Source organism: Centruroides vittatus, unplaced genomic scaffold (genome assembly GCF_030686945.1).
Source record: "Centruroides vittatus isolate TY-2023 unplaced genomic scaffold, ASM3068694v2 contig_680, whole genome shotgun sequence".
NCBI classification, from domain to species: Eukaryota; Metazoa; Arthropoda; class Arachnida; order Scorpiones; family Buthidae; genus Centruroides; species Centruroides vittatus.
In genome coordinates this window covers 315,595-335,997 of record NW_027122427.1, presented here as the reverse complement: position 1 = coordinate 335,997, position 20,403 = coordinate 315,595, and the positions used below count along the sequence as shown (strand labels likewise).

The 20,403-nt window shown below is 26.2% G+C and overlaps 1 protein-coding gene across 2 annotated transcripts in view; it reads right to left on the bottom strand.

Moving 5' to 3' along the window:
- skd (mediator complex subunit skuld) overlaps positions 1-20,403 on the bottom strand; it is a 166,403-nt gene that overhangs the window by 97,281 nt on the left and 48,719 nt on the right. Inside the window, exon 3 of one of the 2 annotated variants that reach the window (XM_067276197.1) lies at positions 609-696. In XM_067276197.1, the coding sequence (XP_067132298.1) occupies positions 609-696 (88 nt within the window). The remainder of the gene's footprint in view (positions 1-608; positions 697-20,403) is intronic. The other variant, XM_067276196.1, reaches the window with a different exon arrangement.

The window sequence follows — 20,403 nt, the reverse complement described above, 5'->3', positions numbered from 1 at the left end:
ACAGAAATATTTCAGTTCTCATTATCCATTTCAGTTTTCATGTAACATGGAGCCCAAGCATTATTCAATAAATAAAAAGTTTACATGAATAGTATTAAGTATTTTCAACTTCAGAGTAATATTTTTAAAACAAAATATATTATATTATAATAAACATAATTTAAAAAGTATTTTAATTAAATTGATTTCATAATTATTTACTTATTTCACAAGATGTAAAATATATAAATTCAATAATTAAAAATAATGGGATCGGTATACTTAATAAAATACTAAAAATAAAATTATTTTCTGTTTTAAAACAAGTAAAAAACTGAAAATAATTTTATTTTCAGTATTTTATGTAAAATATAGTTTTATTTTAAAAAGTATCAATTTTTTAAACCAAAACTAAATTCATTACAATTTTGTTTTGACATAAATTTTTAAAATTTATAACTTACTGACTTATGATTAGCAAATAAATATTCATTAAAATAAAAAATTTTCAAAATAGACTCTGTATAATATTTTCCTTTATTTCAGATATCTTATTTTTCTCAATGTTTAATCCGCTGAAATATAATATCGTATAAAATAACTAAAAATATTATGATAAAATTTTATACCTCTCAATTAAATTATGTAAAGCTTTGAAAAGTAATGATCTGCATTCGTACGAAAGTCCACTTTCCCAAGAACCTTGTTCACTATCTGCTGAAAAAAGTAATATACAATATAAGTAAATTAGCATAAAATACCATTTAAACAATATATGTATTATCAGCAATTACTGGTTTCACAATTACCGTATATCTCCGCAGATAAGACCACCTTCAGATAAGACAAGGTATAAATTTTCATCAAAGTTTTATAGTTTTAGCATATATCTGTCCTAAAAGACGACCCCCAAAAATATCAATGGCCTATGAATTTAGTTTAGATCAGCGATCATCATCTGAATAATAATACTGCATAGCATATACGAAATTATGTCCCATTTGTAAGTTTTTGAATGAACAAATTTTATTTTCTTGCATCTGGCAGAACTGTCTTGCAATTGTTGCGAACATTCACACTGATTCGTCATTCGAGTAATGACCTTGACTATTCACAAAAATGTCGTATGGGCTATTCTATTTTGTGCACATATCATACTCTCTACTAGTAAATAATTATAGTTTGTCCATTTTTTTATAATGATTTTAATTTATATAAATTTCAATCTAAGTTTTTTTGTATCTGTTCCATAAGACGACCCCAGATTTTGGAGGCCTTTTTTTATAATTCAACTCTCGTCTTATCTGCCGAGATATACTGTATATATTTTTATTTTTAATGCATTACATAAATATTAACATTTGTTTAAAAAACAAATAAGAAATTTTTAGTATAAAATGCATTCAAAAAAGTGATCTGTAAAATAAAAAATATCAAATGATACAAATTTTTATAATTTATGCACGATCTCTGTCAAGCAAATTCATAAAACTTCTCACATGTATGCAAATACTAATTGTTCTTTTCATAAAAAAATTAAAATAGTAAAACAACTTTTTCAAAAATTTATCATGGAAGATTTAGAAGAACAGAATATGCATCAACTTTTTTTCATTAAATTCGAAAAAGAAATAAGAAAATGGTAGAAATGATAGGGAGAAAGCTCTAACAAAATCAAGACATCATGAATGTCATAAACAATTCAAAACCAGACAAATTGTTATAATCAAAAATCAACTATCCATCATTAATGCAATAGACCTTGGACAGGAAAACAGAAGTATCACAGGACAAACCTATTTTAATTTTAGAAAATAACTCTAACTTATCCCTCAGATTTCTAGAGCAATTACACAGGAAATATGCTTTCAGAAATAAATTAATATAATGCTTATATTTTGAAGAAAGAGAAAAAATTACTCTTAGTTAATAACCAAACCTCTATTCTTTCTGATCATATAAATCTAAAATTTTTTAAATTAATTTTTTCAGTTAACTTTTAATTTTATTTAAAAATGCCTACACTTAATCTAATTTCAACAATATAAAACTTTTTTGTCTATTTTACTCATACATATTGTGTGCATGTGTCAAATAAGAATTTATTAAAACAATCATATAAAAATTAAACTAAACTTTTAAAAATATTTTCAATAAAAATCAATGTGCTTTATTTTTTCCAATTTATCGTATCAAACAAAATCAAATTTCTCATTCTTTCACAATAATTTTTAAATAAAAATATTTTCTTTCCTTCATAAATTATTAAGATTACTATTTAAAAAAATTAAAAATACACTTTATTGTTAATTAAAAGCATATTCAAATCCTATTTTTAAGTATAAATAATAATTCAAACAATTATATAACTTTAGCTATAATGTTACTAAATGTTTTGTATTTTAAACTACTAAATTCAGCATCATGATTAAAGTACAAATGACTAATGTTACTGGGAATAGTAATAAATTTATAATTACTAACTTCATTATAATTGTGCAAACGTTTTTGCCAAGAACTGTGATGAAACATTCTAAATTGTTAACAAAAAGTTTAGTAATATTGGTAATACCAATAAATCTATTTTCATAATATCAGATTGTGTTTCAATAATAGACTGCATATTAATTCTGAAACATTTTGTAAACTGAAGTTTGTAATTTAACAATTAAATAAATGATTAATCTTCTGACTGTAATATATAGAATTTACATATAGAAAAATTTGCTCTATAAACTAATCTTACATTTACTTCTCATAATAGCAGCTATGTTTATCAATTACTTATTGAATAACTTATTAAGAAATCATTCAGTAACTTATATTAATAAAGTATTCAATAAATTATTAAATAATTTTTAAAAAATTTTAGAGAAGCACAGAAAATATTTGAATAAAACATTCATATTCTTTGATATTTTAGGACAGTTGTCCCTTGATAATCCGACAGGTATGGGACCAAAAAGGTGTCGGATTACCAAAAGTGATTACATATTTGGCATTGTTTTGCTAGCAGTAGCCTATAATATTCCTACATGTTATGAGTAAAATGCTGCCTAGGTGAATATGGAAATGAAACACCCATTTCGGTTAACTAAAACATGTTTATTAAAAGAAATATGGAAGCCAATAAATGTACAGTACACAGTATGTATAGGCATAAATAATACAGTACGTACAATAATTTATAAACATTATAACTAAATGCTACAACGTAGGTAGATTAATTATGTACATATGTACATACTGTGCTCACACTTTGAAGACAGAGACTATGGTGACCTTGACAGGAGGTGCGTCGGACTATCAAGGAACAACTGTATTTATAAAAAGGTAAGCTTTTTTAAGTCTTGCATTTGTTAAATACTGGAGATACTTTTGGACTTATTAAATATTTTTATATATAAGAGACTTCTTGAAAAAGAAAAATATTTTATTTTAAGAATTTAAAATTAGTACTTGTTACACAGAATTAAATGAGTTCTTATATATGATTATTCTTGAGTATGATTACAGTGTATTTGTAAATGATATATATGTCTATCAATGGAGTGAATTCCAAATCTGACAATTGATAGTTTATCCAACTATTTTGTAGGAAGAACTTTAGAATATATCATTCTAAAACATTGTTCTCTATATTGTATTCTGACAACAATTACTATAATAATTAAAAATGTTTCTTTAGTTAACAAATTGTTGGATATATATTATACTATTTTTGTAATAGTATTACTTAGTTGCATAAATTAAAATTATTACAGCACTGATGCATGTAAAATATTAAGTAGAACAAATGAAGACCCTAAATCTCTTCTTATGTAGATATGCAAAGTACTATTTGTGCACCTGAAAAGAATTTAATCATGTCAAATTTCTAAAAATAGGATGTGTAAGATTCAAAACAGAATAGTTTTTGTACTAGGCTTACAATATTTTTCATTTTAAATGAAAATTAATAAATAATGATATCTAAGTTTATATCTAAAGGAAAAATTGAAAATATGCTAAATCTAAGCATACAATTTATGACAGTTATTTAATAATTATATATATTCTTTATTTTACATATTGAACTGTTGACATTTTATAAATTAAATTGACAGTGTGATTTTTTTGCTTATTGCTAATTCTATCTTGCTGTCTCTACAGTTTGTCTATGCATGGAAAACACCTGACGACATATGTATCAAATGATCGTCAAACATTTTTGTTACTATTTTAGACCAGTGATTCTCAACCACTGTGCCGCGAGATTTTTGAAGTGTGACACCACTGCGAATATCCATACATAAGCTATGTCAGACAAGTAATTTAATCGATTTTACCTTCCTAGGGTGCATTTGGAAATTGTAACCGGTGTTGCCAGTAACTGCCGGTAGTTACCAAGGCATTTAGAAAATGTGACCTAAATAATCAACTGTTTAAAATCACTGTTATGACGTTACTGATTGTCCTGCTGTACTTACCGAAGTAACCGTGTGTGCCGCCAAATTTTTAAGTTATTAAAAGTGTACCATGATGAAAAAATGGTTGAGAATCACTGTTTTAGAGATTACAGCTTAAATTAAATTGCTCAAAACTGTGACTGTAGCAGCTATTCTTTTTTCTAGCTTGATAAATTGCATATAACTATTCTTTTGAATCTGTTCTTTATAAATACAGTGGGTTATCAGTTAACAAACAGTTCAGACTGCAAACAAATCGGACAACAAACACGTTCGGATAATAAACACCTCACAGAACAAATACAGGAAGTGATGCTGCGTTTAAGATTTGTAAAACTATATTTTAATGGCATATATACATGGTTTATGGAATGAGACTGTTACAGTTGTATACATAACCTTTTCAGCACTAGTTAATTTCTGTTCTCTGAGTTTTTGTAAGTTCTTTTCTGAACTTTTTATTTAAAAAAAAAAAAAAAACTGATAATATTATGGAACCTAAAAAGAGTGGAGCATAAGAACTGTGTTTACTATAGAAAGTAAGCAAGATAATAGCCAAGGTAGAGAGTGGACAGAAGATGTCCGATATTGTAGGCAGATGACTTCAATAGATTGACAGTAGATACAGCCTTAACTAAGAAAGATATAATCAAAAACTCAAGCAGAAAAAGGAGTAACAAAAATCACATCTGAGAAACAAAGATGTGCCATCCATGAAAAAATGGAGAGATTGCTTTTAGTTTGTTATTACGTGTAGATAAACATAGTAAGAAAGTATATAATTTTTTGTTTATTTTTTGGAGTCTTCACCACGAATTAATCAAATTCCCACAAAAATCTATGTTAAATCAATAATCGGTTAATGAACAATTCAGATAATATTTTTTCCAATTAGTAAACAGTAATACTTTATTAATGTTTTATCTAATTTCATTTAATAATATAAATTGGCACACAACACAATTTCATCATTTGAGGAGGTTATTCACTACTTCAAAAACTTGTTGGCTAAAGCAATTTAAAGTTTTCATTTGGTATGCTGATGAACAAGGATAACCCAACTCTAATTTAGGTAATAAAATAATATTTAAATTTATATAAACGAAAAAAAAATACATTTATTATTCATTTATTTTTTAAACTCATTCCATTCTGCAGACACAAAAAGTCTAAGCACATATTTATGACACAGTTATTTAATACATCTGAATAATTAAATTCAGAGAAATCAAATAGTAAAATGTAAACATTAGCATAATAAAAAAAACCTACATTAAATTAAATTCAATCAATACCAACTTATTTCAAATCCAGAAGTCAAAATTACTTTTCATAAATGACACAACTCATTATTTAATTCAACAAATAAATTCATTCATACTCATATATTAAGCTAATAATTTGATGAAATTTAAGACATGTTTTTTAATAGGAAAAAATTTATTATAATTAGCTAGTAAATTTGTATTTTTTGTTAATTTATGACTGAATAAACTGATAGTGGAGTAGTAAATTGTAACCTGATTAATCAATTATTACTTTACCATTAATTCTAAAATAAAATACACAACTTATCTTCCAGCAATTCATTTAAGAAGTAATGTTTTCAATCACATTAACCATTAGTATAGTATATTTAAAAACCAGTAGAGAATTCAAATAAACCAATTAAAAATAATGTAAATTTCTGATTCTATAAGCAAAAATTTTTAAATTAATTAAAATTTGCTATTAGTGTAATGAATTTACAAAATGCTAGATTATAAAACTTAGTGCTTATATTACATAATATTGGTATCAGCATTTTGAATTAAATTAAACTATATACATTGTAATTTCATAAATATAATCCATGGATTATCTGTATTTAAAATACAATTTGAAAGGATGCAATGTATGAAAAGGTTTTATTTCTAGCAATTTTGTACAAGTTACGATTAATAAATTATATATACACAAAAAACAGTATTTAGTATATGTTTTTCCTTTATGGTAGCTATGCTATCAGCAACAAAAAATAATGATTTTTAACAATAAAAAAAACTATTTTAATATCAAACAGTTTCTTTACAAATGCATTATATATATTATAAAAGATTTCTTCATACTTAACTGTAATCAGATATACATATAAAAAGAAAATCGTTATAAATACCATACAAAATGTTATATTACAGCATAACTAAAATAAGGAAAATAAAAGTAATGATACATAAGAATATAAAAAATCTTAGCTATTTGCTTTGAAGATCAAAATTTGGGAAAGAACAATTTTCAGAACATGTTAAGCATATGTATAAAGAGAGATTTAAATAAAATTGAAAATTCCTTGTGCTAATTATAGGCTGTTTAACAATTTTAAATACCACAACAATTTGCACTCTATTTAATGTGAAGATATAAATAGAAATAAGCATAAGATAGAACAAATGTTTAAAGTAGTAAAATTTTCAAACATTTCTGTTACTATTTTTTGATAGAGATGAAACACATTTTTCTTTTTTCAAAATGAATGATTTCTCAAACATTTATTGATTGCAAAAAGATATTACTTCTAAAAATTGCCTGATTCTATTAGTTGATAAAAAAACAAAGCTCAAATGATAACAAAATATGGTAAGTTTATTTGTAATATATCATATAAACTGAAAATCATAAGTTATCTAATTTTAAAGAGTAATTTTTATGCAAATTTCATTCAGGTATTATACAATAATATAAAATAAATTACTCAAAAATAAACTTTTATTCTCAGGTAACATTTCTGATAAATCCAACTCATCTTAAAATTTTGGTAAAAGTAATAAAAATTGAATTTATATTTCTTTCACCTTGTCTCAAAGTTACTGAAAAAGTCATAGAATAATTTGTCTTGTATTAATTCAATGAATCCAACCCAGGGTACTTGCTGGTTGATAAGAATGAAAGAAAAAAACCAAGGTCATTCTGCACTTTTTATTCAAACACTCAACTCCTTTTCAAATACACAAATTGAACTGAATGTGAATACAGAAAATAAAGCATTCACATTTCTAATATACCATCATTATGTAATATATATCTAAAAATGATGAACCAGAGTGATTATTACATTCAAAACATTTTATAATATATAAAGCAATAACTAAAAAAAAAAAAAAATAATAATGCATCCATCTTTAAATGTACCGTATATCTCGGCAGATAAGACCACCTTCAGATAAGACGAGGTATAAATTTTCGTCGAAGTTTTATAGTTTTGGCTTATATCTGTCCTATAAGACGACCCCCAAACTATCAATGGCCTATGAATTTAGTTTAGATCAGTAATCATCATCTGAATAATAATACTGTACAGTGTATACGGAAGTATGTCATTTGTAATTTTTAAAATGAACAAATTTTATTTTCTTGCATCTGGCAACACTGCCTTGCGATTGTTTCAAGCATTCGCACTGATTCGTCATTTGGGTAATGACCTTGACTATTCACAAAAATGTTGTATGGGCTATTCTATTTTGTGCATATACCCCACTCTCTACTAGTAAATAACTATAGTTTGTCTGTTTTTTTTATAATGGTTTTAACTTATATAAATTTCAATCTAAGTTTTTTTGTATCTGTCCTATAAGATGACCCCAGATTTTGGGGGTCTTTTTTTATGATTCAACTATCGTCTTATCTGCAGAGATATACAGTATCTAGAAAGCATTTAAAAATATTGAAGGATCAAAAAAAAAAGAAGTATCATGTAACTACTTTATATATATAAATCATGGCCTTAATGTTCTATATCTTCAATATAAATCCTAAATTAATATGCAATTTTATTGTGATTATTGCCAGTAGTTAACTTGCAGTTCAAGTTTTATGACTTCAATGCAAATATAGAAGAGTTTTTAACAATAATTTCAAAGTTAAATGTTTGAACAGATGAAAAAATGATTGCAAGTGATACTAATGAAAATACCCACCAGAAAAATCAAACATACGAAATGTTTAAATGATATTTTATAGAGAAAATGAAACTATAAACATGCAAAATAATTGTAATTTAAAAAAAACAAGAAAGACAGAAAATGCAAACTTTAATGAAATAAGCTACTGTAGATTCAATTTATTCTTTAATAAAAGACAGCAACAGATTCTAGGAAGAAATCAATAAAGTGACTTCATTTGTTTATATGCACTTGTATGTAACTTTACTTTTATAAAATTTATAATTAAATTTCATTTAATTGAAAAACATGATTTTAAGTATTAATATATAAGCAATGCCATTGTTAAATGTCAAAGTATTTAAAATAAATAAATACATTTATCAGAACATAAAATATATTGGTATAAATGGTAGACACGACAAATATACAAAGTGCAATAACCCCAATACTTATTATTTTGTTATTAAAAGTGATTTTTGAGAAATATAATCCTGATAAATTCAATATAAATATCAAAAATTACAAAAAAAAAAAAAAAAAAAAATTAATAAAAAAAATAAAGAAAATAATAACAAAAAAAAAAAAAAAAAAAAAATAAATAAAAAAAAAAAAAAATAATTAAAAAAAAAAAAAAAAAAAAAAAAAAAAAAACAACGTTCAAAACGAAAACATCTAATTTTAAAAAAATTAAAAAAAAAAAAAAAAAAAAAAAAAAAACACACGAAAACAGAGAAAAAAAAAAAATAAAAAAGAAAAAAAAAGAAAAAAAAAAGAAAAAAAAAAAAAGAAAAAAAAAAAAAAAAAAAAAAAAAAGAGCAGCGAGAAAAAAAAAAAAAAAGAAAAAAAAATTAAAAAAACAAAAAAAAAAAAAAAAAAAATATAAAAAAAAAAAAAAAAAAAAAAAAAAAAATGAAAAAAAAAAAAAAAAAAAAAAAAAATAAAAAAAAGAAAAAAGAACACAAATAAAGAACTAAAGAAACAACAAAAAGAAAAGAAAAAACAAAACAAAACGAACACGAGAAAATTAAAACAGACCTGCTACTAACCGCTAAATGATTAAATCGAAAGTAACGAACAAAATAAATTATTGCATTTAAGAAAGTTTAAGCTTCAAAGAATAATACATACATATAAAGAAAAAAAAAAAAAAAAAAAAAAAAAAAAAATTTAAAAAATAAAAATAAAAAACAATAAAAAAAAAAAAAAAAAAAAAAAAAAAAAAAAAAAATATACAAAACAAAACAAAAAAAAAAAAAAAAAAAAAAAAAAAACAAAAATAACAATATAATACACAACATAACACTAATGATACAAAAATTATAACAATACAACACAAACCAACAAAACTTTCGCAACAACATCACAACACCATCCACCGACCATAAACCTCTTTTTAAACAACACCGAAACACAAACAACTAACACACGTTATAATGATAACCACTATACACACACTAAAAGAACACACATACGCATATCAATTAAATTTCATTTAATTGAAAAACATGATTTTAAGTATTAATATATAAGCAATGCCATTGTTAAATGTCAAAGTATTTAAAATAAATAAATACATTTATCAGAACATAAAATATATTGGTATAAATGGTAGACACGACAAATATACAAAGTGCAATAACCCCAATACTTATTATTTTGTTATTAAAAGTGATTTTTGAGAAATATAATCCTGATAAATAATAAAAACATATATTAGCAGCTGAGCATTAATAACAACTGCAATATATTTTAAAAGAAGTAATAAAGTTATAAATAAAATAGTTCTAAATTAAGTCATCAGTTGGAAACCCTAGGTGAACCATAAAATCAACACCCTTCATTCAAGTGGAATAAATTTGGCATTTACCATACCTAATCTGACATTCTAAATAACTGTTTGGTTCACTTGTAAGGACAGGTCATTCCTGAAAATAATTTTCTACCACTACATAAATTAAAATAAAAAAAAATATATACTACTATTCTTTCCTCTTTTTTGAATATCTTGGCAATCAAATAATCACAAATATCATGTAACTTGTTTTATAAATATTACACAATATTTCTGCAAAGTTTATATTTAATTTGAAACATAAATTTTTATTTCTGTGTTTTAAAGTTAAAAATATATACCGGTATATATATATATTTTATCCACAATTTTGATTTTGTATTCAACATATTTTTAATGTAACATCAAAAATTGATGTAATTTTCGATTCGTAATAAATTACAAAAGAACAAAGTGATTTGAAAAAATATACATTTCTAAAGCATATTTATACTTTAACCATTTTAAATATACAAGTATATGATACAACAATTATTATTTGATTTAATTTAATGATGTCTCATTTCGAAAAATAAAAATAATTATAATAATAAATTTCTATTTCATGATTGACAACTGTTAGAAACAATTTTTTTTTTTGTTTTATAAATGTCTAAAATAGAGATTTTTTCCTTTTTGAAATGTTAAATTTTCATAATCCATGATTTAATACGACGTAAAAAATTAGAAAACTAATCATCTATATAAATTTTCAATACTATTTAAATTTTAAATTTATATAAAATAAATTCTATTATGATTATTTAACTGTTGAAAAACTTCAGTTTAAAATACAAGTTCACGACTAGTTCCACAAGATTAATCAACCAACTGATTTATTCAACTAGGTTTTGCAATCATTGGCAATTTGTTAAAATAAGTAAAGTCTGAAATCTATCCATATAATAATCCACCCATTAAGATTTATATATTTCAAAACTTGTCTAAGCATTTAAAATGTCATTGATACAGTAAAAAAAAAAAAAAATCAATCATCAATTTACTTTCTAAGCACAATTTTTTCTAGATAACTGAATATTAAATTAATATTCTGGCATAAATCAGCAAGCATAGTAATATGAAAAAAATATTTTAACGTTATTTTGCTGTTAGATTAATCTTACGTAGAAATGCTCAGAAGCAATGCAACTTTATAAAATACTTTTACGCCTATTAAAATAAAATACTAATAAAACAGACTTTAATGTAAAATAATTTTAGTTTTGTAAACATAGTACGCAATTTTTATTGACTAATCTACAAATGATACCTTACAGAATGCATAATCATAGAAGTTGAAAGAACAAAAATCTTAATTCGTTCAAATTTTTAATTTATTAAATTAATCATGCTTAACTTTTAACTGTTTATTTTAACATCTCTTTCTTGTATACTTCATAAATTCTACCATATAAAATAATAAGCATTTTCGATATTAAAATAACGAACAAAATAAAAAAACACTCGACCAAAGAGGAAAAAATTTATTTGTTCTTTTTTTCCATAACCAATTATTTTGATATTTATAACAGATTTACTTGTTAAATTTACGAAAAAAAAACCGATCGTTCGTTCGAATTTCGTTTCTTTTTGTTTCCAAATTAATTTTTATTCGAACGAAAGCAGTCAGGAATTAGATTAATTACAATAATTAGGTTAGATGTCCTAGATAGCTTAGCAATCCTTTTTCTCTTTCCAATCGGGATATTTGCTAATCGCATGCGTTCTACAGAACACGTAACGGCTTACAAAACAAACATAAAAAAATTAATCTAGAAAATCGAAAATTTAACTTCGAATTTAAATACATTTTAATCTTTCCACGTCGTCAATACCAATTATAATACAAGAAGGGGGGGGGAAACGAGAGTAATAGATCGCAGAGATGCCGTCCCTTCCAATTCCTACATAAATTTAATTTTTATTTACTTAATTAATAAAGGAAAAAGAAAGAAGTAAACAAATAGAAAAAATTCTCTATGCAACGAAACGTAGAAACCCTTAAACGTTTAACTTCGGAGAAAAATATTTTAACTGACATCGGGTAGATCCGTACGAGATCAATCACTGTACTAAACAGCTCTCCCCGCCCCTTTTTGGAGATGGTACAGTCCCGAAAGCTTTGTGCCGGACACCGAATGCTGGCCGAACCCAAACCGAATTTGCAAAATACGTTTGTCTAAAATGATTCGATACACAATACACCGCATCAAAAATCTCAGAAAAACAAAGAGATTATTTCCACCCCCCTTCCCGACGATAATCCCGTTATCGAGTGAACTCGATTGGATAATTAGTAACAACAGAAACGAGGAGGGGAAAAAAAAGGAAAGGAAACAAAAGCAGACAGACAACCAGACCGTATGACATCTTCGATCATCGAATAGGGTAAACACATCTTATAACACACGTCATTTCGAACGAGATCGTGAAATTTAAATCGCTAATTTTTAATAGATCGATACGTGTATTTATATATACATACACACACACACACACACACGAGAGGAGATGATTAATTAAGGAAAGTAGAAAAGAAACTAGATTGATGTTATGTATATATGTGCTGTACAGTACTGTATATATATTTATGTATGCATACGCGCTCCGTGACAGCATCACTACTACGAATATTCACACGCGATGCAGACAGATAACAAACGGTCGGTGGCAGACGCTATTCGTTTTCTCCACATTTGCCGCTGTAATCGATCGAACTTTACGATTGACGACAGAAGCGATAACGGAAAACGAGATTTTGAATCCGTGACCACTACACGGGTTACGACACAAGCGCACGGCGAATCACACGCTTCGTCTCTTTAACGAATCTTACTAACCGATAATTATCATCGCCACTCTCCGGAGACTTATTACCAAGAAATTAAAACGACGACGGCGACGATAAAACAAAAGAAATCGAAACAATAAAGGAAAAAATATATATATATATATACACGTGTAGCAATAATGGCGGGCGCCGTAAAAATTATATTTTTACAATAATCGAGAAACGTTTTCCGAGCATTACGGAATCGTCCACTTATAGGTATTTATCCGGTAATAAATGGAGTAATCGCGAAGAAAAGCGGAGAGACGGGAAGAGCGGTCGATTCGCTCTCCGTCAGTACGTTGAGCGTGTCAACAAACCGTTCGTTGCCTTCCGATCGCCATAGTGATGACATCCTTTCGAAATTACTATCGAATCGGCTAAACAATACATAACCTTATCGTTACGTACGACGTTAAATTAATTAACGTCACACTTAACCGTGAAGACCTAAAAAAAAACACTAGGACGAGATATCGGAGATTTTTTTAATCACAAATTTCCTTCATTACACTTTTTACTCGCGAAATTAACTCTTATGAACGAAACTGCTAATTATTAGCGGTGTTATAATGGAAGAATTTACCCCTTTAAAAATTCTCTTTCGTGTGGTATTAAAAAAAATCAATTCGGATCAAAGAATTACGATGTACTTATAAAGGTAAATCAATTTTTTTTTTTTTTTATGTATCGGCGGAATATTATCGAATCAATAAAACATATTCTCCCGATCGAAACATCTTGGTCGGAACCAGAAGAACGAAACTTTAATCGAAAGATTCGACCACGTTTTCCACATTAATCCTCTAAGAACGATATATAGCCGAGAATGCCCAAATGATCCAGTGATCCGTGACACAATCGTTCTTCCTTCTCTCCCTAAAGTCTCGTCGACATCGTGCATACGATTATAATGGACTATTCCAGACTCGAAGGCCGGAACTCGGTTCAACGCCCTGGGCAAAGACCTTCTCTTTGCGGCTAACTTTCATCAATCCTAATATTGTTATTATCTAACGATTTATGAAAAGTTAATTTTTAAAAAACGAGAAACGAAAATATAAAAAATTTGACGCCGTCTATTCGGCTCGCAATCAATTATTTGTAATCTGAATAATAATAATAATAATTCCTTTTTATCGTGAATAAATCACACACTATAATAAAACTATTCGGATATCCGAAATTTAATCTATCCTATTTAAAAACTAATTAAATGTTTTACTAATTTATCAATAGAAAGAGAACGACTGCCTGTTATTTTCTAATTCACACTTTTAAATAATTGACTATTTAATGGTCCAGAGTTGTCGAGATTACTTTATTTACGCGTCAAAAGACAATAGAGGTTAGTTGACGGGGAAACATATTTTCAAAAAAATCATCGGTCCGATTTGAGGAATAATTTTTAATTTCCCGTCCGATAACAATAGGATGTGTTGATCGGTACAAAATAAATTTTGTACCGATCAACACATACTATTTTACAATTTAAATTTACTTTCGAAAACTTTACGCGTGTTGTTATAAGAATTTAAAGCTTACGAGAAAAACATTTCTTAATTAAAACAACAAATTCCAAATATCAGACTAAATTCTATGCGATAATTTTCATTTTTCTTCAAGAATAAATTTTTCTAAATTATAAAATTCGAATTTTTAATTGAATTCTTGCAAAATTACTTTTATGCAAAAGAAAAGTTTCTAATATAAATGAGCTTTTAATAGTTTCTTTCTTTTTTTTTTTGTATTTAATTTAATCGCTACGGTATCGTTTTCAAAATATTGAGATCTACAGTGAAAAAAAATCAGGTATTTGCTGTTATTATATGTGGGATGATTTAAGTCTCTATACACAAGTAAAGGACTGGCTCTATTATGCATTCACTAATAAGTTACAGAATATGATTTATGTGGGTGTCATTTAATTGAATGAACATATAAATGTATTCCTTCCACTGGTGTGGCAAAGCCATGTTAATATCGCTGATGTTACTTGCACAGGTGCATTACATGTATGTACTTTCAGGAGTCTATTTTGTATAAAAACTTTTGAATCACCCTATTTAATATCTGTTTATGTAATTATGGCACAATATTTAGCATCACAAAATTAAATCTTCAACATTTTCATACTGGCGTAAAAAGAATATTATAAAATCCAAAATGTCAAAGTGAATATATTTAGTAAGTTTTAATTCAATAATGTTATATTGATTAGTCATAAAGATTCATGAGATTAATAAAATTCTTCTCAGAAAAACTAAGTATTGAATTTCAAAATAATTTTTTAAATTTTAAACCATTTAGTCAAATTATATCAATTTAAAAGATAAGAGTTAGTTAAATTTCCATATAAATTATAACTTTTAAATGATAAATTTAATAGACTATACAATTTTTATTCTGTATGTAACTACTTGTTAATATAGAATTGATAACATATTATAATTCAATAGAATAGTAAAAATGTCAATGAAACAAATAATTTTGCTTTTTATTGTACTAATGAATACTCAGAACTGTTCTGAGGATGAAACAAGAATATCATAAATGACTTATTAACTACTAAAAGCTTTTCTTACTTAAATATTATTTAAAACAGTAGAAAATGTTATTTTGTTCCACATAAAAATATTTCAGAGGATAAATGGAACATTTATAACAAACATATTAGCAATTTAAATTATATTTTTCAAAAAATATTCATGGTTACATTATTCTTATAACTGCTATCATAATCTGATAGATAAGCAAGACATTCATAATTAAATTCTGCCTTAAAAAGATGTTTAAATGAAAACAGGACTTTATTTTATTAAATACAGTAGAGCGTCGATAAGTGGAACGTCGGTAAGTGGAATGGCCGGAAAGTGGAACGATTTTCAGTCGGACTGTGTCGTGCTGAATCGAATGTTTTTGATACTAAATTTACTTCTAAAGTATAATTTTCATGTTTTTTATATTCTTTAATATATTTATTTTGTTTGTACAAAATGCAGAAATAATTTTTAACGATACGATAGCCTCGATGATTATTATAAAAATTTTCGTTAGGCTTAAAATCGACGAAAATTCAACACGAAGCGACACGCAACGGAGAAAAATTCAACAGGAAGCGATACGCAACGGAGAAAAATTTGAACATCGGACAGGTTAATGTATTTTTTCGTACAAAGTCGGAAACTGGAACAAATCATTAACTGGAAGGACCCCAGTCCCCAATTGGTTCCACTTATCGACGCTCTACTGTATATACAATTGAGAAAAAGCTATCATTTACTTTGTTATCAGTATCAGGTGTCTCTATCAACATCAGGTAGCAAAAGATCAATGTATGTACACACAGTTGAATTATCAATCATATCATCAGATTATGTAAATAAGCACACATCATATAACTACTCATGAAATTTTTGATTGCTTAATGTATAAAACAGACAGAAATCAATGAAATATTTCAAACATAATTCAAAGATAAAATGACACCATCTATCTAATACAAAATGTCTTAATAATGTAATTAAATGGATCCTAAAATTTGAGCAGACTGAAAATATTTGATGGTGCAATCATTAAGAAATGATATGAAGAATAACTTCAAATACTGGTTTCATTTATCTACTTTTATGACCACCAATTTCAAACAAATATAAAAGAGATTCTCATTCATATAAATATGTTACTTCTATTAATTTAGAAACGATTAAGAATTGGTAACATTATCAGTACGTTCATAAATATCTGAATTTTTAATAGATTATCTACATGTTAAATACCAAAATAATTCATTGCTTTCCATTATGACAACTTTTACAAAGATTTCTGAATTGAATCATTACATAAAATGAAATTTAAATTAACTGTTACAAACTTAAATCAAAATGCATTAGCAAATAGCAGATACATTTTATTACAGAAAAATCACCACTAACTGATTAAGTTATCAAAATAACAGTCAACAATCCTTTCAATCAGCAAATAAACACTTAATGCAACTAAGCAAATGTTTTCAGCTGTTTTAAACAGCCATCCTCAGGCTAAAATACAATTCAAATGTTCTTTAAACCAATGGAAAAGAACATATCATTTTAAAATACAAGTCAAAACTTAAAAATCAAAACAAAATACAATAATAATGATTAATTAAAAAAGTTTCTTAGTTGCATTAAAATGCTTATTTACTGATTGAAAAGGTTGTGTGACTTATTTTGAAACATTTTGATCACTTTACTAAAAAAAAACATAGATTGTATCAGCAGGCAAAATTATACCAGTTTAACAAGTGATGATAAAATTAGATTAATGATACTTTGAAAATATTTTTATAATTTATTTATTTTATCACAAATATATTACTAAACAAAACTGGATAAAAAATAAATAAAAATTATTGCCTATTAATCAGAGAAAAATACTAAAAATGTCATTGATTGTTTTGATAGAGAAACCAAACTGAAAGGATATTTCTATCAGTACAGATGCTGCCAAGGGTCATGGGTTGAAGTGATTTAACAAACATATACTGTTGGACCTTGATATAAAGGATTTTAAAAACAAACCAAATTTACTTGTTTTGAAGCATCTGTTAGAATGGAAATACAAAAGCTGAGAATATCAGATTGAAATTGTTAGCATATAAAATATCTAATTATTGGAGTGTGTAGGTGTTTTACTTCTCTGCTTGGAGAAATACATTTGTTTCTCCCTTATGTATTGCTTCCCCTATTAGTTCATTATACCAAAGGTCAGCATCATTGCTAAAATGATAATAGAAATATCTAGTAATCATGCAAGAACTGTAACATTACTTCCATGCACAAATAAATAGAGAAGTTATACTGTATTTCTAAATTGAAAATGTCTTTAATAGTAATAAAGGCAAAAGCACTCAAAAATAATTTGCTTCATTAATAAACATTAACATTGTTAAGTGGGAAAATATTATTACTAAACACTACCACCAGACCTAAAAAATTGTTTAAACATTAACATTTTCAATCTATTTAATAAATCATCATCAAGATATCTTTGTATTCAAACAATTAAAAAAAGTTTAAAATACTTTCAAAACTGTTAATTGGAAATGGAACAAAATAAACACACATACAAATGATAATAAAACAAATTAAAATCTCATACATAATAAAAATTAATAAAACTGATGAATTATTAATTAATAAATACAGTAGTTTAAAATTTACAAATTAATACTGGAAAAATTTAAATGACTAAAATAATATTTAAGTGGAAAATTGGCATTTAAATGGAGAACATGCACTCACTGCACCAGAGCTGAAAAAAAGGATGAAACAAAAAGATTTGTAGGACGATAATAACACTTTTTTTATAGACCAATGAATGACCATTTAGGGTCGATTTACACACAACAGTGACGTGCCGGCACAGTGACCGTTTGGTGCATAAACATCGATAAATATAACACATAGCCAATCAGAGTTTCATCTACGGCACGTGATCTGTATTCTCTCAATCATACGAGTGTCGTACATGAAATTCTGATTGGCTGTGTGTAAATCGACCCTTAAGGTGAAGATGTAGTTCAGAATTATTTTGAATGCTGCTATTTTTCCCAAATTGATGAGAGGCAACTTGAATTCAAGACTGTGGAGTTGGACCCAGATTCAAGAATGTCTCGTAATACGAGATAGTATCTCTCCAATATCAAAGTAATGAGAAACTAACAATATTTTATATTTCGCATTCACAAAACACATCACAGCACTTATGGTAAAACAGAAGAAATTGATAACAAGAGTGTGTCCTATGACATTACTAGTAACTGTATCCATTTTAATAGCCAATAGGAAGATGTTTCTTTTAAAATTTTCTCGCTGCACATGGAATTTAATCTGTGGTCTGAGGAAAGGCAGCATTTTATTTCTTTAGAATTAAAATGGATAGGAATTATTTACTTTTAGATTAATTATTTATATGTTTAATAGACGATGCATAAAAATGTAACCAATCTAGGTGTAAAACTAAATCAACCTAACATTGATACTGGTAATTATATTAATAAAAATATAGAAGAAATTTGAAATAAATTGACAAACTAATAGTTTCTTGGCCAAAAAAAAATATAACATTAAATTATAATGAATAAGATTTTTTCGGACAACATTCTATAAACAGTTTTATTCCACCATGAAGAATTTATCAATTTTTCGTCATTTGATAACAGTTTAGAAGTTTCAAATCAGGAAAGTTTAGAAGAAATAATCAGAAAAATGATCAAATCAATTATCTAATGACAGAACCAAATACTCGATCATCCATACCTAAACTTTACGAGAGCTCTTAGATATCATAGCAGTTACAAGACTTTTTACAGTATTGTAGCTTACGATGTGCTTTGTGAATACAAGATTTTTTGCATCTGCCAACTTATGACGAATTTCATTGTAAGTTACAAAACAAAGTGTTTGTGAATCTGGGCCTTGGTTAGATCAAGCTCCTGACTCCAACTCATTAATTTTAGAAAGACAGACTCAGATCTTACCTCTAAATAATAATTTAAAATATACTTTGATTATATTAATTTAACCAAGAATGGTGTTTCATCACTACCAACTGAATCATAATATTGAAGCTGATACTATTTTATCTTTTTTCTCTCCTAAACTTTTTCATTATCAGCATTATCATCATCAACCATACATTTGATGCAAAATGTTTTCCATTTGTATTCAATAGATATATAGATTCATATATTCAATAGATTCATATAGATAGTAAAGTATTCAAAAACACTAGATTTAATATAAGTTGTCTTATCCATTTTATATGGATCTTTTGACAATAAAAATTTAGAATTGGCTATCGCAGTGTATTTGAATATAAATTTCTGAAAAGAAAATCAACAATTAGTGAAATGCAAAGAAACTTCACAAAGTAGAGAAATCATCATAAAATAAGATCTTGCATTATAGAATGTTCCTATAATGCAAGATCTTATTTTATGATGATTTCTCTACTTTGTGAAGTTTCTTTGCATCTCACTAATTGTTGATTTAGGAGGTTAATCTAATATAAAGTACATAATAAAAATGCAGGAGATGGAGTCAGAGTTGATCCACTTTTTCTGACTCAAACTCCACATGTCTGCTTGCACATATGCTTTAAAGTATTTTGTTTTATAGAAAGATGAATCAATTTAATAATATGTCTGAAAATTAACCATGCTCTTATGAAGGCAGAAAAACCCAGTAAATGACAACCGCCTGATTAACCACAGATAGGAAGCCATATGCAATCATTTACTAGTATGAAATGTCTAAAGATTACTCTTGTTCATTCAGTGGCATAATTTTTGCATTGATTTGATGCATTAACTTAGAATTCCAGTGAATGACTATAGTAGTATTGTAGTCA